General features: G+C 35.7%; 1 protein-coding gene across 5 annotated transcripts; it reads left to right on the top strand.

Moving 5' to 3' along the window:
- The first annotated feature begins 6,701 nt into the window (after positions 1 to 6,701).
- Positions 6,702 to 19,787, top strand: LOC107923883 (uncharacterized). 5 transcript variants are annotated; one of them, XM_016854051.2, is made up of 16 exons: positions 6,706 to 7,151; positions 7,360 to 10,080; positions 10,885 to 11,344; positions 12,254 to 12,482; positions 13,088 to 13,252; positions 13,374 to 13,646; positions 13,771 to 14,016; positions 14,167 to 14,556; positions 14,644 to 16,041; positions 16,139 to 16,195; positions 16,596 to 17,024; positions 17,346 to 17,569; positions 17,856 to 17,989; positions 18,295 to 18,561; positions 18,653 to 18,831; positions 18,989 to 19,787. In XM_016854051.2, exons 1-16 carry the CDS (start codon positions 6,743 to 6,745, stop codon positions 19,076 to 19,078), a joined length of 7,671 nt encoding a protein of 2,556 aa, XP_016709540.1. In that variant the 5' UTR covers positions 6,706 to 6,742; the 3' UTR covers positions 19,079 to 19,787. The 5 variants fall into 5 exon arrangements, with proteins under 5 accessions (XP_016709541.1, XP_016709542.1, XP_016709540.1 ...); XM_041081004.1 differs by having other exon boundaries at positions 7,023 to 7,151; positions 7,380 to 10,080; XM_041081003.1 differs by lacking the exon at positions 18,989 to 19,787 and having other exon boundaries at positions 18,690 to 18,832.
- The last annotated feature ends 1,184 nt before the right edge of the window (positions 19,788 to 20,971 follow it).

Below are 20,971 nucleotides of genomic sequence, written 5' to 3'. Positions count from 1 at the left end.
GACATATATTAATTGTGCCATACTTATGCCATAACTTCAAAAAAAAAAAAAATTGCACATGTTGTCTACCATTAACAAGATGGCTGGCCACTACACATAAAAGTGGGAGGTTTGACATGCAAATCCTCCAATTTTGCTTTACAAATTATTTGGCCACTACAAATTAGCCTATAGCATTTTCAGAAATTTTCACGTAAGTCCTATTTCATAATTTCATTCACAAATGGCAAAATCAAAGCATGAAATTTTCACGCATGCACTTTCACATGAAATAAACATAGAATATAACATTTAATTATTTTTGGGACTCGGTTTTATGGTCCCGAAACCACTTTTCGACTAAGGCCATATTAGGGCTGTCACAAAATATGACTTGGAAAATGACCTATTTTCATCCACACGGGCAGAGACACGGGCGTGTGTCTCAGCCGTGTGTGACACACGGCCAGGTGACACGGCCATGTGTCCCTTGTATCTTTTAAATTGCATAAGTCAGAATGCTCACACGGCCTAGCACACGGGGGTGTTGTAACGTCCCCCTACCCGAGACCGTTGCCGGAGTCAAGCAGGAGACATTACAAAACTTATCTTAGCACTTAAACAGTTTTCGTAGTAAACTACCCATCTGCATCATGGTCGCTAAAAAAATCATATCTCGAGTTACGAAACTCGAAATCCAATTCCGTAAATTTTCTCTAAAACTAGACTCATATATCTACTTACTAATTTTTTTCTAGAATTTTTGGTGAGGCCAATTAGTACAGTTTATTAGAAAAATTCTCCCCTATTTCAGGGTTCGGCTACTCTGACCCTTGTGCACTACGAATCAAATTTCTTCCTGTACAGAAATCCAATGACTATTTCATTTGTTTCAATTAAAAATATACTTAATAAGGAATCCATACATATAAAGTGTGAGTCATAATTCTTAATACACAATTTATGGTGAATTTCTAAAGTCAAAACAGGGAATCCAGAAATTACTCTAACCCTGTTTCACTAAAACGTAAATATCTCATAAAATATAACTCTTTTACCTATTTTGTTTCTTCCATATAAAAATAGATTCATTAAGCTTCAATTACATATTTTATTCATCATCTAATTCACTTTATACTATTTTTGGTATATTTTCAAAGTTGGACTACTGTTACTGTCCAAATCTGTTTTAGTATAAAATGTTGATAACTAAGTTTATAACATCTTCATTTCTTCTCTCTACAACATTTACCAACAATTCCTCTTATTACTCTTCACTAACATATCAAAACATACCATACTTAAGGTTTTGGTAACATTTACAAAACATACCAAAATATCACTTAACAACTTAGATACTTTCAAAATGACCAAAAGACATCCTAGGTACAATGCCATTTTTCAAAAAGATAGAAACTTCACCAATTTGAGTTTGGGGATCGGCTTGTATGCTGAGTCCTTATACTTTCGTACCTAGCCTGCGCACGGAAACAAACCGTACGCTGAGAATACTTTCAGTGGTATTTCTATAAACAATAGCTTAATCAACTTTAAAACATGGTAATTCAAACACATTATTGCTATTATTCAATATCAATCAGTACTTTAATAACCTTTACTTTATTTACCCTTATTAACATAACTCGGACACTAACGGATACACGGATCCAACCCTCACTCCGGGATAAGCACATAGTGCTTCATCGGAACAAATCCAGAACTTTAACATTATAGTACACAAAGTACTTCATCGGAACAAATCCGGAACTTTAACAGTAGTCGACACATAGTGTCTCATCGACTCAATGTCGGAATATCCCAATACTTCCAATTCCTATGACATGTCAACTATATCCGACTAGCCCGACACTGTTAATAGGGTATTCAAAATCACATTCATTTCAATATGGTAAAAATACTTAACTCATTCACATTTTCATACAATATAAATATCAAATATAGCAATAACGATTAAGCTCGGTTTATAGAAATACAAACCACTATTTATCGAATTTAATCGATATCTTCGTTCACTTTCTCTTTTCCCTTCTTTGATGACGTATCCGGTGCTACGTTTGCTACTAACAATCATACAATTAAAAATCATCAATATACTAATTCATAAAACACATTTTCACTTTCTATCAAACTTTTACAAAAATTCCAATTTCGTCCTTTTTCCATTACTAATCTTTTTTCTTTAAGCTTCATATTCTCTTTTAATCAACTCATTAACAATTTCTAACTCATAAAATTCATTATAAAACATAAATTTTGAGCTCTATTCAACTTAATCCCTATTTAAACCTAACTTAGAATTCTTTTAATAAATCACTCAATTTTCACTTCTAACTTCAATTTCTATCAATTTAACCCATAAAACCTCAATTTATTCAACTAAATCAATATTTAAAAATTTTCTATTTTTCTTCATTTTAACCTCATACATGTAGAACTTTGAATTAGGCATCCATAAACATAAAAATTATAAGAAAATAAGTTAAAACATCTTACAAATCAAGCTTTAGGGCCTTAATCCTCAAATTTCCCTTTTCTATTTCTTTCTTTCTTTCTTTCTCACGTTTGCTCTCTATAACTCTTTCTATCTTTCTTTCTTTCTTTCTTTTTTTTAACTTACTCATAAATCTATATTCAATATAATAATATTAATAATATAATATTATTCTAATAAAATAACTTAATCTATAAGAAAAACTACTTTAACACATTTAATATCTTTACCAACTATTACACATGTTATATCATACATTCACACACATGACACTTAGGGTCTAATTGCTAGATTAGTCCCTTTACTAATCTTTAATCTATAATTAAACTTTTATACCGTATGCAATTTAGTCTTTTAAACTAAATTCAAGCTACTTCACTTAATTAAACACTAAATAACCATTCAACTATAATTCATAAATATTTCTAATAAATATTCATGAATTAATTTTACGGAAACAGTACTCAAGACTTAATTTCCGATACCATAACTTTCGGTTCATTACAGGTGTGGCTTGGCCGTGTGGCCCAAGTCAGGGAGTTATACGGGCACGGACGTGGGCTGGGACACGGCCGTGTGTCCTTATTTCGAATGTCCACACAGCCTGAAACACGGGCGTGTCTCCTGACAATGTGAGTCACACGGCCTGGACACATAGCCATGTGACCCCTGAAGCTTTAAAAAAAATTAATGTTTTCTAAAAAATCCTTTGAGTACTCGATTTAATCTCGACTTGTTTTTAATGCGTATTTTGGGCCTTGAGGGCTCGCATAAGGGACAATATGTTTGATTTCAATTGGTTTCTAACATGAATGTTATATTATATGAAATGTTTATTTATTTGATCTGTAAACTCTGGTAATGTTCTGTAACCCTATTTCGGCGATGGATTCGGGTTAGGGGTGTTACACCTTGTAAACTTTTATAACTTTCCTATTTAAATATTTTTTTAAAAAAATTCTCTATTCACTATTAAACAATTTTTCTTTCACATCTCACTTAATTTACATAATTAATTCCACTATCTCATTTTCCATATCAAATTTCTATGTATTTCACTTGTGTTATTTTTTCCACCACATATATTTCTCAACTCTTTCAATTTAGTCATTGTTTCCATAAAATTTCACATTTTTCCATAATTTCACTTATCTAATACTTTGTATATTTTTGCTAACACATAACCCAACTATTATACTTTTATTATAATTTCCTCATTCACTTAAGAAATTGTTTCACACTATATATATATATATATATATATATATTACTTAATTACCATTTATTTTACAAAAATCACATTTTAATCTTTAAATAACAAGAAAGTTCATGGGTACTTATCTCTTTTCTATCAAAATCTCTTGTTTTTCTCTTCTCCTACCACTTGATTCACTTAACTTCTCTCTCCATCAATATGTCAAAAACACAATATTTCCTCATGAGAAATCTTTACTTTAACACCATTTTTATGATTTTCTATCACTACTAAGCTTAAAAATAACATAAAACCTTAACATCCATACATTATTCTCTTGAAACCAAACTTTAACTTGACTTTCTCTCCCATCCAACTTCTATTTTCTTGAATCTAACTTGATATTCTATCTCCCCATAGTCTCCTTAATATTTTTCTCTCTCGATGGCTATGAAAATTCTTTTGATTTCTAAGTGAACATGGTGGATTTTTGGTAAAAGGACCAAATTGTAAAGGAAAAAAAATTTCTTTCTTTCTTTTTTTCTTCTCATGTTAGTAGCATGGAAAGATGAAGAAAAAGATGAAGAAAATTCTTCATATTTCTTTCCTTATATACTAAATAAAAATTAATAAAATATAAATCAATGTCAAATCAAAATATTAATAAACTAATATTTATTTATTTAATTAATCTTAAATATCACCTACATCATCATTACTCTTCAAAATTATCTTCTTTGCTAAATGACCATTTTTTCCCTTACGGTCATTCAAAATCCCTCCATTGAATCATCACTCATTTTAGTAAAATTGTGATTTAAACCCTCATACATTTTCCACTTATTCAATTTGGTCCTAATTCATTAATTTTCCTTAGTTTCAAGATCCTTCCACCCTTAAAATATTTGCACTATTGGTCCTTCAACTTTTTCATATTTACATTCTAACCCTTTAAATTTTGAGTATTTACTATTAGGTCACAAAAAATTTCTCACTTTTGTGATTTAGTCTTTTCTTGAATTAATACATCATAATATACTACCTAAAAAGATTTTGTTGACATAACTCAAACTTTCCCTTCTTTTTTTTTTCACTTTATTTCTTTATTTTACTATATCAAAGATAATATCTCACTTTCTTACTGTAGCAACTTTCGGGGTGTTACATGTAAGGAAAATTTACTTGCACAAGCAAGAAGACATTTGTATTTAGTACTTTTTATTTAAACCCCTACAAGATGGGGTCGATTATTGTAAAACGTAGAAACTCACTAAGTTCATACGAACTTACAAGAGGTTTTACCTGTGGTTGTAGGATTCATGGAACAAGGAAATTAATGAGGGACTAAGTCAAACCGTGTTAGATCGTGTTGGAATAAAGATCATTGTCAGTTTAGTGTCATGCACATAGGAAATGGGGTACCTTCAAAGGCTTCACCTTGAGAACAATTACATTGTATTTAGGTAGATCTCTTTAAGGTCTGGATATTTTGAGAAATTAAATTTTTATTTAATTTAAGGTTTCTTTATGGGAACATCTATTAATAAGAAATTCAATCAGTCCATAAAGTTGTTAGGTAAAAAATTGTGTGGATTCGTTCAGTTCATTTGTGGTACTCCTCACCCGGGCTTGACGAACAGGTTGGGTGAGGGTGTTACATAATCAAAATTTTTGGAATGATTCCATTGTATAAATATAGAAAATTCATCTAATTGGAAAGTTAAAATATCTTTTTAAGAACCTAATTCATCTTTCCTAAAAAATAATCTAAGTTCGAATCATTATTACACTAAAAGAAAAATATTAAAACATAGGCTTTTCACACTAGAAATATACTAATACCGTTGATCTGCTTTGTAGATGCAAATATCAAAACAACATTATCCTTTATTTTTGAGCAAATTAATACCCAAAATAACATGAGATGCACATTAATGGATAGTAAATCCTATAAACACATAAAGAGTTAAATGGCATCCAAGAGATTTGGATTAGCACTGTTATACTTCCTTTAGACTTAGACACATGTCATGATGACAAGCTATTTAAAAAGTGCTTGTGGCCAACCCTTCGATTCCACTTGGGTGTTTTCAAGATTAGTTACCTTGGATCGCTCGGCCTCAGCATGAAACTTAGACTACTCACTTCCTTCTTAAAAGCCTACATTACCTGTTGACTATCCATCTGTTCAACAAGTGTCCTTGAGAGGCACCCATTTTTTAGGTGTAAACACGTATTTGATGATTATTGGATCTAACTTGAGCGTGACAACCTCGTACTATCATAAAGAATGATAGCCATGGTGCAAGTCTTGCACCTCTTATACGTACTCTTTGATGGTAACTCCTCGCAACGGCTTATCATGTCACACTAGTTGACAGTAGGACCTCTACAATATACACCCTCCCAAACGATGTAAAATAGATATTTTTGGTATCTCCAACAACCTTGAAGCATTCATTCTCTCTAGCTCTCTCAATAATCTTCAGCCTGTCCTCTTGTTCCATTTCAACTCTACGCCTTGTTAGGTGAACCAACTTTTTCTCCACTATCACATTCTCCTCTTTAACCTCTTCCCTGTTATATACTATGTCAATAGGCACAAAGGATTAAACTATATAGGGGTCAAATCATTAACAGTGATGAAATTTAAGAAAAAATAAAGTGAGAAACAAAAGAGAGGAGTAACATCCTCATAATAAACTACTTGAAAGGGAGAAGAGAGAAAAGAGAAGAAGAAGAAGAGGAGAAAACAATAAATAAATAATAAATAAAAGATTAAATTGTTTAAAAAGAAAAAAACAACAAAGATTAGCAATCCAATTTCAGCTAAAATTTTTATCTGAAATAAAAATATTAATAGTTTAACGAGAGTTAAACGGTTCTGTGATTATAACACAACGATACAGTAAAATTTAAAAGTTCAATGATTAAAATGTAAATTCAAGCACATATAAGTGACTAAACTGGCAGTTTAACCTAAAAATGAACATACACAGTATAAATAACTGTTTCTTGTATCGCTCATTCTGTTCCCTCTTCAGCATTGGAAGGACATGGCTGGGGCATGGGCAACTTCCACTTCTCAAAACGCAACCTCCATTTCCGAGGTGGATCCCACCGATCACCTCCCGCTTTCCCTCCTTAGATCTCAGCTCATCCCGCCTGCTCCCAATCGATCCGAATCCGCCATAGACTGGTTACCTGACTTTGCCGGTTACTCATGGGTAGCTTACGGATCCTCCTCCCTTCTCGTGATCTCTCACTTCCCTTCTCCTCTCTCCTCCGAACAAACTCGTATGGGCTCAATTTTCCGTCAAGTCTTCGAGATCTCTTCTGTCGCTTCTTCCCCTGTTACCGCCGTTTCGTGGTCTCCGGTCAGGCCTTCTTCTGGTGAGCTCGCAGCGGCCTCGGATAATTGCATTTGCTTGTTCTCTCACGACTCAGCGACGCCCAATTCCAAAGGTATGCATCTCTTTTGGAGTTCAATTTTGGTAGGTACTTGAAGTTACTAGCAACGTTAAAGTTTGGAAATTTTAGTTCTGCTTGTTGAGTTAATGGGTTCTCGTGCAGTTGTAAATTTTGAGCTATAAAAATTACAGTTTTGTATTTGTTTTTAAGTTATAAATGGCTTGATTATCTCAAAATGGAATTTCCTCTTTTACTGATTCAGGTTCTTTTTGTTGGAGCCAGAATGCAGTACTTTTACAGTCTACAAAAGTTGAGGCAGTTGGATGGACGGCTTCTGGGGATGGGCTAATAGCCGGTGGACTGGAGGTTGTTTTGTGGAAAAGGAAGAGTAAATCTTGGGAAATAGCTTGGAAATTCAAAGCAGATCAGCCTCAAAATATGGTTTCTGCCTCGTGGTCAATAGAAGGCCCTTCCGCAGCTGCATTTTCTTCAAAGGATTTGCAAATTGAAGGAGTCAATGAGGCAAGCAAGTCTGTTTTGGTATTTTACAGTGATGGAAGTTCTGGATTTGCAAAAACTGTGCTAGGCCATCCTCAACCTGTTTCAATGCTTCAATGGAGGCCATCGTCAGGGAAACAACTGTTGAGAGATGGAAAACATTTGCGGAGACATATATTGTTAACATGCTGTTTAGATGGAACTATAAGATTATGGAGTGAGATAGACACTGTTAGAGTTAAGAAAGCAGGCAGTGTTTACGATCAGAAAACTACAAGGAGGTCATTTTGTGTAGCTGCTGTAATCGAGATAGATAATGCATTACGTGGAACTTTGGGAGCAGATATATTTTTTACATGGGCAATGGAAATTGGTGGTATGGTTAAAACCACTGAAGAAACTAACCAATACTTCTTTAGAGAAGAACATAAGAATGAAGTTGGCAGCTGTGAGTGGTTAATAGGGTTTGGCCCTGGAAAATTGGTTACTTTCTGGGCAATCCATTGTCTTGATGACATATCACCAATGAGGTTCCCCCGGGTTACATTGTGGAAGAGACTGGAGCTTCAGGGTCTTGAAGTTGAACATCTTAATAGAAATGGACTTTCAACTCTAAAGCAACAATTGCTTCTTAAAAAGGTTGTTATCATGAGAAATTGTGCGTCTGGACCCCCAATTGTATGCTCTTCTATCCATTTATATCCGTGTAAATATTTGGCCTGGTCCATGTTATATACCCAAATGATAAATGATACAGAGAATGCACCTCCTAGTGAATCTAGGACTGAAAATTTATTATCATGTTCAGTAGGAGGAATTTTAGATATAGATGGTCATACCAGTAAAATCTTACAAGTTGCTATACACCCTAATGTTTGTGAAGTTGATTTGGTTGTTTCTTTGGATTCTAATGGGCTACTTCTGTTTTGGTCACTTTCTAACAATTCGAATGCCATTCATGGCCTTCCAACATTGATTCCTGCATGGAGAATTAGTGGAAAGCATGTAACTCACGGTAAATGTTCTAAATATTCAAGCTTGAATTGGGCACCTTTAGTATTGGCTGAAGATCGGTTTCTTCTTCTAGGACATGTTGGAGGAATTGACTGCTTTGCAGTAAAGAATTTTCATGGTGAAGGAGATGGCATAGAATGTTACTTCATATGCACTATACCTTTTGCAGGTCATGATCCTTACGAGGATGGTCCAACCAACATATATACAGTACCATTGTCTTTGTCTCGTAATGAAACTTATATGTGTGATGGATTTTTACTTTTGGGCATTTGGATGAAAGAATTTCGGGCTCTTTCCTGGGAAATAACCATGCATGCTTATGATCTGACAAGAAGCTGCTCTGAATGTAATTTCAATGATGATAATATTGTTGAATGCAATGCAAAGAAATTTGAAAAAACTATTTCTGGCACAAGATATTGTCTCCACGTTACTCCATCATCAGCACAGTTGCCTGAACCTCATCTTCATGATCAGGTCACAAGTTTTGCTGTGATCTCTCCTGGTGGTTTGACACCTGTGCAGCAAAAGTTACCTTTTCATAAAGATTCCTTAAGTTGTAGAAGTCCTGCATATGTTATGGCCACAGGCTGCTTTGATGGTAGTATAAAATTGTGGAGATGTAGCCCCAGTGAACCATCAATTTCTCACAAATCATGGGAACTTGTGGGCATGTTTAGTTCACATCAAGGACCTGTCACTGCTATACAATTGACCAGTTGTGGTAGGAAGATTGCAACCACTGGCTCAGATAGTCCGTCAAATACTGTCTTTAGTCTTCGTATATGGGACTCTATATGCCTACCAGACTCGGGGACTTTTATGTTAGAAGACACATTGTCACTTGATGAAGATGTTGTTGTTTTAAATTGGTTAGCCCTAGGAAACGGTCAGTTATTACTTGCAGTTTGCATGCGCAATGAGTTGCGTGTATATATTCAGAAGCGATGTGGTGGTCATGCTTTGTTAGACTCTAAACAATCTCCGGGTGTGCAATTCTGGTTTTGCATTGGGATCAGTCATACTTTTTCTGCTATTCATGATTTCTTGTGGGGCCCCAGGACTACAGGTGTGGTTGTGCATGCTAGTTACTTGAGTCTTTTAAGTCCATGGCTGTTTCTTTTAGATAACAAACATCAGACTGATTTCTATAAAAAATTTAACCCAGAAAGCCTTCTTGATTCTGATATTGATATGGGCAAGGGCACATTTTCTGAAATTTTTAGTGATCATGATGTTGTTAGTCACAAAGAAACATTAATTGCAAATAGTAATGGAGGATGCAAGTCCGACCTTCTTAAGAAGATAAATACCAACAATGGTCACCTATCCAGTGCATTTTTAGTGGGAAGGGGTCAAATAAAATGCAAGTCAAACATTTTACTCGGTTACTGGAGTATGCTAGACATAGTGGAGAGAGTTTTGCCTGTTTATCACCCGGAGTCACTCTTTGCAAACATATATTCAGGTAATAGTTCACTTTAATTTTTGAATTCTCATGTTTGAGGCTTAGATGAATAATAAGGTTTTTGCATTGTTTTTCCTTGATTATTGCTACTATGCCACTATTGGAATGGTATTGTGCTTTTCTATTTACTTTTGTTTCTTAATGTACATCTGGGGTTACTTCTCACTTGACTAAAAAGGTTATAAAGATATTGGCTAAAATTTCCACAGCAATGATATTTAATTTGATGTGGAATGCCTTTCTACTAAATAAATTACTCATGCACATCTTACTGTACTTCTCTTCTCTCCTTCAGTTAGATTCTTAGTATTCCTTCATATGGCTGTGGAAGAATTAAGCAGCCTATAATATTGCTTATACTCATTTTCTTTTATTTTTCAAACCTCCCAGTGACTTGGCTGGTTAAGATTTGTCACTCTGATAGATGAGAATAGCAATAACTAATAATATTTCTATCTTTTTAAACTGTCTTTGAAGTATGTTTTTTAGGTTGAAATGAGTTTTTTTCTTCTCTGCTTCTTTTCCATTTTATTTATCTGTGCATTCCCCGTCTATTATATGATATATATGGATAGATTGCACTCTTGGAGGCAAATAACAACCACTGCACTAATTTTGGCTAAAACCCATTTACGGTTATAAATATATCTGAAATAGTGAACAGCAGATCTTTGTTGGTTATATACTTGAAATATCCTGTTTATTAATTTGGCGAAGCTGTTCTTTGAGTAGGCTTTTATAAATTGTTTTCTTCAGGCTGCTAATTTCAGGTTACTTAAAGCATGTCATCTTCAATGTGTTTAGGCAATTGGAAACGTGCATACATCTCTGTGAAGCATCTGGTTGAATATCTTAATTCTAGTCATATTTCAGAGAAGAGAGGTTACCATCCAAAGATCAGTGACATTGTTCCGCAGATGCCTTTATCTGATTACATTGAAGGGATTCTCTCCAAAAGTTCAACTGTTAATGCATTCCAATGGAATGAGAATGCTACTTCGATGACATCGTCTTCACAATTTCAAAGTGGCTTGTTTCCGTTTGCTTATAATTTTCAGTCTAATGCTTCCAGCAACGCATTCAGCCCGTCTTCAACAAAATCTGGACTTGTTGACTTCCTTGAACCAATCAATAAGTTGCATGAGTTGGCAGCTATAACAGCCACAGAGAAGATGCAGATTCTTGCAATCGTAGATCTTCTAAATGAAGTTAGTAATCCACAGTCTGCTTCTGTTTATGAAAATCTTGATGAACCAGGTCGAAGGTAGTGTTCAACCTTAACTATCTTTATAAATTATTCTTGGAAATTTTATAATTATTTTATAGTTTTATATTCAGCTCCATCTTAGTGAATGAGCTTGTGAGGTGGAACTGGATATAGGTCCCAGATTTTGCTTATTGCCCTCAAAAGAAAACATGTTTGTTTCTTAATTGCATTAATTTTGTAGCTAGGAAATCTAATAGTAGAGGTGCCTACAGTGTATATTATTCTAGGATCATTGGAAGTACTAGGCATCAAAGATGTACTTATGCTATGGAGGTTAACTTAGGGTCAATTCAAACTTTGTAACTTTGTTATCTTTGAAGGGCCAAACTGAAAGCAAGTCTGTTAAATATCACATGGAGATATTCATTTAAGTAAAAAAAAACTTGGGAATTTAAAGAACCCGGTAAATTGAGTCTTACTTGGGAAGTTAAAGAATCCAGTAATTGAGTCTTTGTGGGATGCTAAGCAAACTTGTAATGAACATGCTTCATAGAAAGTTTTCCCTCTTCAGATATCTCAGCCATTATATTTATCACTGAATATCTTGTTTTTCTTCAGTTTTGGAGAAAAGTACCTTTTAGCCTTCACTTGAATTCATGGGTTTGCCCTGAATTGTCTATATGAAAGAATTTGTTGTTCGTGGGAATTCGTTAAAAGAAAATGAAAGATAGAGGCATTGAACCTATTATAATAACAATTGTACAACTGCGTAGTACAAACTACCTTTCATTTTAGCTCATGCCTCTATGACATTAACTAACAGTACCATACTGAAGTTTATTTGTTGCCTAAGGAAATTTGAGGTTGTTTACTGGCAATAGATTTCATATTTATTGTAGTTCCAACATCCTCTTTCCTGAAAAAAGTTCTCTCTCAGACTGGTTTTTTTTTTATATAATTCTGCAGGTTTTGGGTCACATTAAGGTTTCAGCAGCTGCTTTTTTTGCAAAGGTTTGGTAGATCAGCATCTTTGGAAGATCTTGTGGTTGACTCAGGGCTTATAGCATGGGCATTCCACTCCGATTGCCAGGAAACTCTGTTTGGTTCATTTCTACCAAATGAACCGTCTTGGCCAGCAATGCAGACGTTGGGCATTGGATTTTGGTTTACTAATGCAACTCAACTGCGCACAAGGGTAATTGTCTGAGGTTCTGATTTTTAGGAAACATCTCATCTCAATTGCAAACAAGGATTTGTCTTTTATTCTGGTGGAGTAGTATTTGTTCGTTAATATCTAAATACAATCTGGCAACCATGAGTATGCTTTACTGTGGCACCATATATATTCCACTTAACAGTTAAAAGAAAAAAAAAGAGGGGAGGGGGTGGAGTGGAGTGGAGTGGAGTGGGGCAGGCAGGCAGGAAAAACACATAAAAGTGAGGATCCTGTCATGAATGGGTTCTAGGTGGTCTATTTTGAAGGTACTGCAACGCTTATTTGCTAGTGGAATCTGATCTGTGTACTCAATTGCTAGTTTGTATGCCAATTTTATTACTGCTAGACTGTTTATCACCCCGTTATTTATGTATAAGTCACAATTTGAGTGAATTGTTAGTTGTGCCAAAGATTCCCTTTGTAGGAGGCTAAGTGAAATGCCTGGCAAGAGGCGGGTTTGCATTTTTTTGAATTCCATGGAACAGTGTTCAGCATGAGATTACACAATATTCTGCATTCCCCCCTCCCCTCCAAAAGAAGAAGAGTGTACTTTAATTGACTCTGATGTTGTTCATCTACTGCAGGTGGAAAAGCTGGCTAGAATGCAATATCTTAAGAAGAAAGATCCCAAGGATTGTACACTGCTGTATGTAGCATTAAATAGACTTCAGGTTTTGGCTGGTCTATTTAAAATTAGCAAGGATGAGAAGGATAAACCATTGGTTGGATTTCTTTCACGCAATTTTCAGGTATTTTTCCTATTTTTACTGTTGATTTCTTGATATAGTTGTTGGAATGTATAAGAACAGTTTGGTAGAAGATATCTATTGTATCAATTTTTTTCTGTATCCAATTTGGTTATTGATACAGGAGGAGAAAAATAAGGCGGCAGCTTTGAAAAATGCTTATGTCTTGATGGGGAGACATCAACTAGAGTTGGCTATTGCTTTTTTTCTGCTTGGGGGTGATGCTTCTTCTGCAGTTACTGTTTGTGCAAAGAACCTTGGGGATGAGCAGCTAGCACTAGTAATATGTAGACTTGTCGAGGGGCGAGGTGGACCATTAGAGCGTCACTTGATTACTAAGCTTATACTTCCATCTGCAATTGAGAGAAGTGACTATTGGCTTGCAAGCCTTCTAGAGGTGCTTATAAATGAACTGTTGAATTTTCACATTATTCCTCCAAAAATGTCATGGATACTTCTCCATGGTTTACTGAATGCATAAAATTTTACATGCCTTGACTCTGAAGACTCTTGGTTTGCAGTGGGAATTGGGGAACTATTCTCAATCTTTCCTGACCATGCTTGGTTTACAAGGGGGTTCTGCTATTGGTTCATCCACTCTTTCATCCTGCCATGTTGCTTTCATGGACCCCAGTATAGGTCTGTATTGCCTCATGCTTGCAAACAAAACTATCCTGAGAAATGCTGCAGGGGACCAGAATGCTGGAGTTCTTGCTAGATGGGCATCTTTGATGACTGCTACTTCCTTGAACAGATGTGGGCTTCCTGTAAGTTTGATTAGTTGGGATAAGATAATATCTCAAATGAAAATTAGGGTATTTAAGTGTTTCTTTTATATTTATGCCTGTTTTTTGAGCATGTTACTACTCATGGATGAGAAACCATAATTGACTTTTTCCCTGCTTTCTTGTTTTAAGCTTGAAGCCTTGGAGTGCCTTTCATCTTCCCTGAGTATTCTGGGGGGTACAGATCGAGAGAACGTATCAGATTTTGCATGTTCTAAAACTTCACTGGGAATTTTGAAACCTTCTATTGGTGGTTCCTCTCCTTGGCTCTTGGGTGGTGTTGCTTCTCACCTTGAGTCCTATGCTAAATTTGATTTGGCCCTCCGGTATATCTCAAAATTGATGAGGGAGCATCCTAGTTGGCCTAGAACCTCCTTTGGATCTGTTAGAGCAAACACATGTTCTGAGGATTATGAGAATCAATATGATAAACTACTTGAAAATTTTCACCATAAGTTGCACACAGGACTTGCACAGTTTGAGCATAAGTTCTCGTTGGTTTCATCCTACCTAATTAATATGGTATGTTGTTTCTTCACCGTTTATGTCTGCTTCTCTTTTTTGGCTAATTTTTATGTACGGTTTGTTTATATTTCCCCCTTTTTTCAGATTTTTGTCAACTTATGCAATAATGGGTTCTGGTTCCTTGGATATGATATGTTACATGGATTTTGTCGTGAACACTCCCAGCATGAGAATCATATGGATGACAATGCCTTTTTGTATCCTCTTTTCCACAAGCCACTTTTGAAGTTGACTGAGGATATCTCCTCTTTGTTTTCGCATTTTCTTGCTGTCTGCAGCACAACATGGTCCCCATCAAAATTATGTTATAGAGAAAATGGTATGTCCCATGAAGGTAGATCCAACTCTGGATATACCTGGGGGTTTTATTTTCAAGGGGTCAAACTATCACTGTCGAGTTTAAGAGCAGCTATGAGGATCTTCTCTGGCATCTTCAAAGAGGTCATGGCCCCAAAACTTCTCACCCTTCTTGATTTGTATGAATTTTATGCAAATTTTGCATCTGCTTGGCTTCAGAAAAATTCAGAAGGTTTAGTTTTGATGATGCAACCCCTCATAGTTACATATACTAGTGGGCATATGCCTTATGAAGTTGATATGATGGCTTTGAAGGAAACGTTAAACCAGGTTCCGGATACAGTGACTGATGTTTTAATAGATGGCCTTGAGGTTGATAAATGTGCTGAGGAAAAACAAGTTGGAGAGCTATTGAATTTGATTCCAGAGGATGAGAGATGGCATATTATAGGGGCTTTTGTGTGGCAACACATGTCCAGATTCATGAAACATAAGTTGAATTCATTAGCCATTTCTGATGACAGTTTTCTTTCTGGCTTTTCCAATGATAAACTTTCTTCTTGTGCTCCTTTATCATTGGATGTTGGATTAGGTAACAGAAGCATAAGAGAAAACATTAGGTCAGCATCATGGATATTAGCCAACTTAGCAAAAATTGCCCTTGAACATATTTCTTCTCACCATGTGAAACAACTTGGGTTGTTCTTACAGCAGAAAATAGATAATGGATTTAACCCTCCTACTCTTGGTTGGTTGGCGGAGTATAGATTGTCTTCTAGGACTCTACATCAGCATCTGGGTCAGACTAAAGATACAAACAGCACAAATCAGCTTTCTGCTTCTGATATCTTATGGAAAATGTGTGCTGATCCTACTATGATATCAGAAAGTTTTGCACAAGAGAAAGTGAATTGGTCAAGTTTTCTTAATTTTAAGCCTTGCAGAGGATGGGATGATTTATACAAAGATATTAGGAGGGAGAATGAAAGTGATGAGTCCCAAAATCATGAAGGTAAAATAAGCAATAGCTCTTCTGGTGGTGAAGCTGGATCACCTTCTGGGAGTGTGTTACGGAACGGCCATGCTTTTTTAAGTTCCTGGCAGAAAGGAACAAGCACGGAAAAGGAGGTCATACATTTCCAAAACCCTAAAGAAATATATAAGAGAAATGGGGAGCTTCTAGAGGTAATACTTCCTTTTCCTTATTTCAGATTGAGTAGAATGTGTTTCCAGATCCTAAATCTTTAGTTCTCGTTACAACTAAAAACTGTGTTTTCCTCAGGCATTGTGTGTCAACTCCATTAATCAAAGGCAAGCTGCATTGGCTAGCAACCGAAAGGTTAGTCCATGTGTTTCAGCCCCATTTTCCATTACCATTAGATGTGGTTTTTAATCTTGAAAACACTTTCTTATGAGAATATTTGATAGGGGTTTCAGTTGCAAGGTTACACCTTTAAGTTAGCAATTTAGTGAAGTGTGTGATACCCATGTTTTTCTTTGTGCTCCCTGCTGGCAATTTTTGTTGTGGAAGACCTCAAATGTTCAGATTTTTTCTTCATCATGGAGTTGGTTGTAGGCCAATTATACCCTAAAGGTGACCATGTGATCATATTATTGTGATGCTGGTCAATGTTGGAAGACAGTTCTCTTCTCCTCCACTAATTTCCTTGAATTTATAATAAATTACATGCATGTGTTCATTTGAAGAGTACTAAACCATTCAGTTCTCTCCGGTTCAGGGCATAATTTTCTTTAACTGGGAAGATGGTATACCTTACAAAGTCCAATCAGATTATATCTGGTCTGGTGCAGATTGGCCACACAATGGTTGGGCTGGTTGTGAATCAACCCCAGTTCCAACCTGTGTATCTCCTGGTGTTGGTCTTGGTAATCAGAAAGGGGCTCACCTAGGACTGGGCGGGGCAACCATTGGTGTGGATACTTTTTCTAGACCAGGGAGACACCTAACAGGTGGTGGAGCATTTGGAATTCCAGGTTATGCTGGTATCGGAGCCTCTGGCTTGGGCTGGGAGACACAAGAGGATTTTGAGGAGTTTGTTGATCTGCCTGCCACTGTGGAAAACATCAGTACGAGGTCTTTCTCGAGTCATCCCTCAAGGCCTTTATTCCTGGTTGGTTCTATCAATACACATATTTACTTATGGGAGGTATGAACCTTTGACAGCAAAAATTAAAATCTTTCTAAGAGTATCTTGCATACTGTTCTCATAATCTTTTCACCGGACATGTATTAGTTCTGATCTCGAGTTTCTTATCTTAAATTTAAGACACTGTCTCTGAATGCATTAGAAATGGGGCAAGTAAGATAGGACTTATGTGCCTCCAGGAGGCACTGAAGTGGCTTTAACTGTACCAGATATAAAACACAACATATTAGTCATCCAACAAAGCGCATTCATGAACTTCTATTTCCATTTTTCATCTATCTTGTAAGGCATTTAGCCCATGTATAATGTTAATGCTTGCAGTTTGGGAAGGATAAAGCAACAGCAACTTATGGAGTACTGCCTGCTGCAAATGTTGCTCCACCTTATGCTCTTGCCTCAATATCAGCTTTGGAGTTTGACCGTTGTGGACACAGATTTGTTACTGCTGCTCTTGATGGAACTGTTTGCACGTGGCAACTAGAGGTGGGAGGCAGGAGCAATATCCGTCCAACCGAATCATCTCTCTGCTTTAATAACCACGCATCGTATGTATTCTGCTTTTAAATGCTTAAACAAGCGTTGGCTGTCCCTACTTTAACATGTATTACATGCTTATGTAATAAAATAATTTATCATTGTCCAAGGATTGTACTGTATCTAGTCCTGTGTGGTTTTGCTGGGTCCGAAGTTCATACTCATCCTATTTTTCCCCTTAGATTTCCACCATGAGTATATTGGTATTGATTTCTTCCTGTTACTAAGATGTTGTAATGTGTTTCTTCTTCCATGGGCCCTTGATTACTGCGATCAATAAGTTAATTTCTGTTGCAGGGATGTCACTTACATTACTTCAAGTGGATCCGTCATTGCTGCTGCTGGATGTAGCTCCAATGGTGTTAATGTGGTTATATGGGATACATTGGCTCCGTCTGCAACCTCTCGAGCTTCCATTGTTTGCCATGAAGGTTAGTTTCCCCCTTCACAATCTCCCATACAAAAGTTATTTCTATCAAATTCGTTAGAAACTGTGTTATGCAGTGAAACCATGTGCAGAGTAGCTATAGTTCTGATTTGACGTGAATCAGAATTAGACAACTCCACATAGTAACTTGGATTATAAATGTGCTACATTGTTGCAGCATAACTTCACTATATCAATGTTTATATTGATTGTTTTGTCTTAATTAGTTTACTACCTTAGTGTTTTGTGCATTTACTTGGTAACTTCAATCTATTGTGGTACCAATGTTTTATGCATCTCTCTGTGCAGGTGGTGCCCGCTCCATTGCAGTGTTTGACAATGACATCGGAAGTGGTTCTGTTTCTCCCCTAATAGTAACCGGTGGTAAAAATGGTGATGTTGGACTTCATGACTTCCGGTACATAGCTACTGGAAAGACTAAAAGGCACAGGCACCATGATAGTGTTGAAATAAGCATCAACACATCTTCTAATGCTGACATGAAAACAGGAGCTAGTAAACAACGAGACCAGAATCATGGTGGGATGCTTTGGTACATACCAAAGGCTCACTTAGGTACATGCTTTTCTTATTGTCCCCCTGAAGTGCTACTTGCTATGATTTGATATTAATCTAATCTTTATTTTATCAAATGGTACGAGTGAAGGTAGCATCACTAAAATTTCCACCATCCCAAATACCAGTTTGTTCTTAACGGGAAGCAAAGATGGAGATGTTAAACTTTGGGATGCCAAAGCAGCCAAACTGGTTCATCATTGGTCAAAATTGCATGAAAGGCACACCTTTTTGCAACCAAGTTCCCGTGGTTTCGGTGGCATTGTGCGGGTAATCATTTGTGATTATAGCCATGTTTGAACCTTTGCATCCAGTTTGTTCATGTTCCCTGTTTTGTTTTGTTTTTACTAGTGATGTTAAAAGAGTCAATTTTTTTAATTCAAGATTTGAATTCGCACTGATGCAATAATTTGCTTAAATGTCACAGGCTGCTGTTACTGATATTCAAGTTGTGTCACATGGTTTTCTTTCATGTGGTGGGGATGGCTCTGTAAAACTGGTTCAACTCAATGATTAACGATCTGTGACGTGGCATCAAGATGAAACTTATCCGAGTCCAAAAGCAGTTAAGGTGAACAAAAGCTGGTCTTTTGTTCTTTCAGAACAGTGAAAAGAAAAGCTGCGTTTCATGATCTTGGTTGATATTATGAGCTCAGTGCCTTTGATATCTCTTGCACTAACTTGGCATCACCAACATATTTCCTGCTGAGTTGTTAATCGCCGGCAATGAAAACCAAAATCATCAGGGAAAGAGAAAAACTGCCTGCTAAAGTCATTCAATCTCTCTTCCATTGAGCTTTACTCTCTGAACGAAAAAAAAATCCCTTGGTGAGACAAATGCTGAATGTGAGGCTCCAATTGTGGGTTCACAGTTCAATTTTTGTTTCTATACATCTTTTTTAAGTTTTCTGGCTGGCGGAGTGTTGTAGATGGTCCACTCTGTTTTCTCTACGTGGTTCCGATCTGGGTTTTCTCGGGTTCGGTTTTATTTGGTACCCTGGATAGATTTTGGTGTGATTTTGCAGTATATATATGAGAAAGAAGAGTAGCGAGTCTTAATTCTTGTAAATGTACTTGCATACAAGGAACTATTTCAAAGTGGTGATATTTATATACTCTTAATTGGCCCTTTTTCCGAGAGAAAAAAAACATTGACCCAAAGCTTGGCCTGTGTATGCCATTGAGTCAAATTTCAAATGCTAATATATTTTAAGGATTTCCTTTAATTGCCCGGCCGTCCCTAAGGTTTTAATAGATTGAATCTTTATGAAATTGACTTACAAATAAATAAATGAATAAATATATCTAAATAATGTTGTTGAAATCTGACTATTATAATTAAAACTCAATTTCAAGCGTTAAGCAAGGGAACAAGTACAAGCCATTAAGCTTTGCTTTACCATTAAGTCAAGTTTCAATCATAGCCACTTCGTCCCCAAGCCTTAATCCTCGTTTTCACTAATACATAATTATAGCCAATCGGCAATTGCCAAACTAGCAGAGTAGAAACCGATAAAATCAATGCGCACTTCCATTGTTTACTTCAAAAGACAACCGTTTTACTTCAAAAGTTCAAAACCTGACGTCTGTTTCTGTGGTGTTACGTCGCTTTAATGATAATCATCACGATGAAATCGTTGATACCAGCTGATTTTCTATATACACGAGTTCTGTTCCGTTGGTGCTGGGATATTTCGTACCCCAATTTCTTTAAAATCAAAATCAACCCAAGCCAATCCCACGGTTTCTTCTTGTAATTCAGTGGGCACGTTTTTATTTTAAATATTTGTCATATACATATTTGCTAAATCAAATGAAATACGTAAACATATGATATTTTCATTAATATCGATTTTTTCTAATTTCACCATCAAAATAAGATTTTCTCTTTGGATTTTATTTGTCTTTTCTAATATAAAAATTACATCAGTTTTATTAGAATCAATCATTATAAGCATTGAATTAAATAATTATCTGTTAATTCAAATTAAATAAATAATTAAAATAAAATTAACTAACTAACTAGAATAAATTTATAAAAAAATAGGATTTCAATATCAAACCTATAATTTTACCCATCCATTTATGATTCATTCAAGTTTGTGTTTTTATTCATTTATTTGGTTTAATTGATAAATGAAGTGAGTCGTTACATAGTACAAAAAAATCACCTACAGGGCTTACCTTATTAAGATACCAAGTGCCACCTTTTTTCCTTGTAAAATATCTATATAAAACCCCGACATTGCTTTCAAAAGCAGGCAGAGATTGTATGGCATGGACCCTCCTTTCTATAAAAATACTAATTCCTGTTTTTATTTCTTTGTATCTATTTATCTTAGGAAGAATCAAAAAGTGTGATTTGAGTCCTTGAATATGGAACATATTACACATAATTTTTTTATATTTT

This window comes from Gossypium hirsutum, chromosome A11 (genome assembly GCF_007990345.1).
Source record: "Gossypium hirsutum isolate 1008001.06 chromosome A11, Gossypium_hirsutum_v2.1, whole genome shotgun sequence".
In the NCBI taxonomy this organism is placed as follows: Eukaryota; Viridiplantae; Streptophyta; class Magnoliopsida; order Malvales; family Malvaceae; genus Gossypium; species Gossypium hirsutum.
This window is presented reverse-complemented; position numbering and strand designations above follow the sequence as displayed.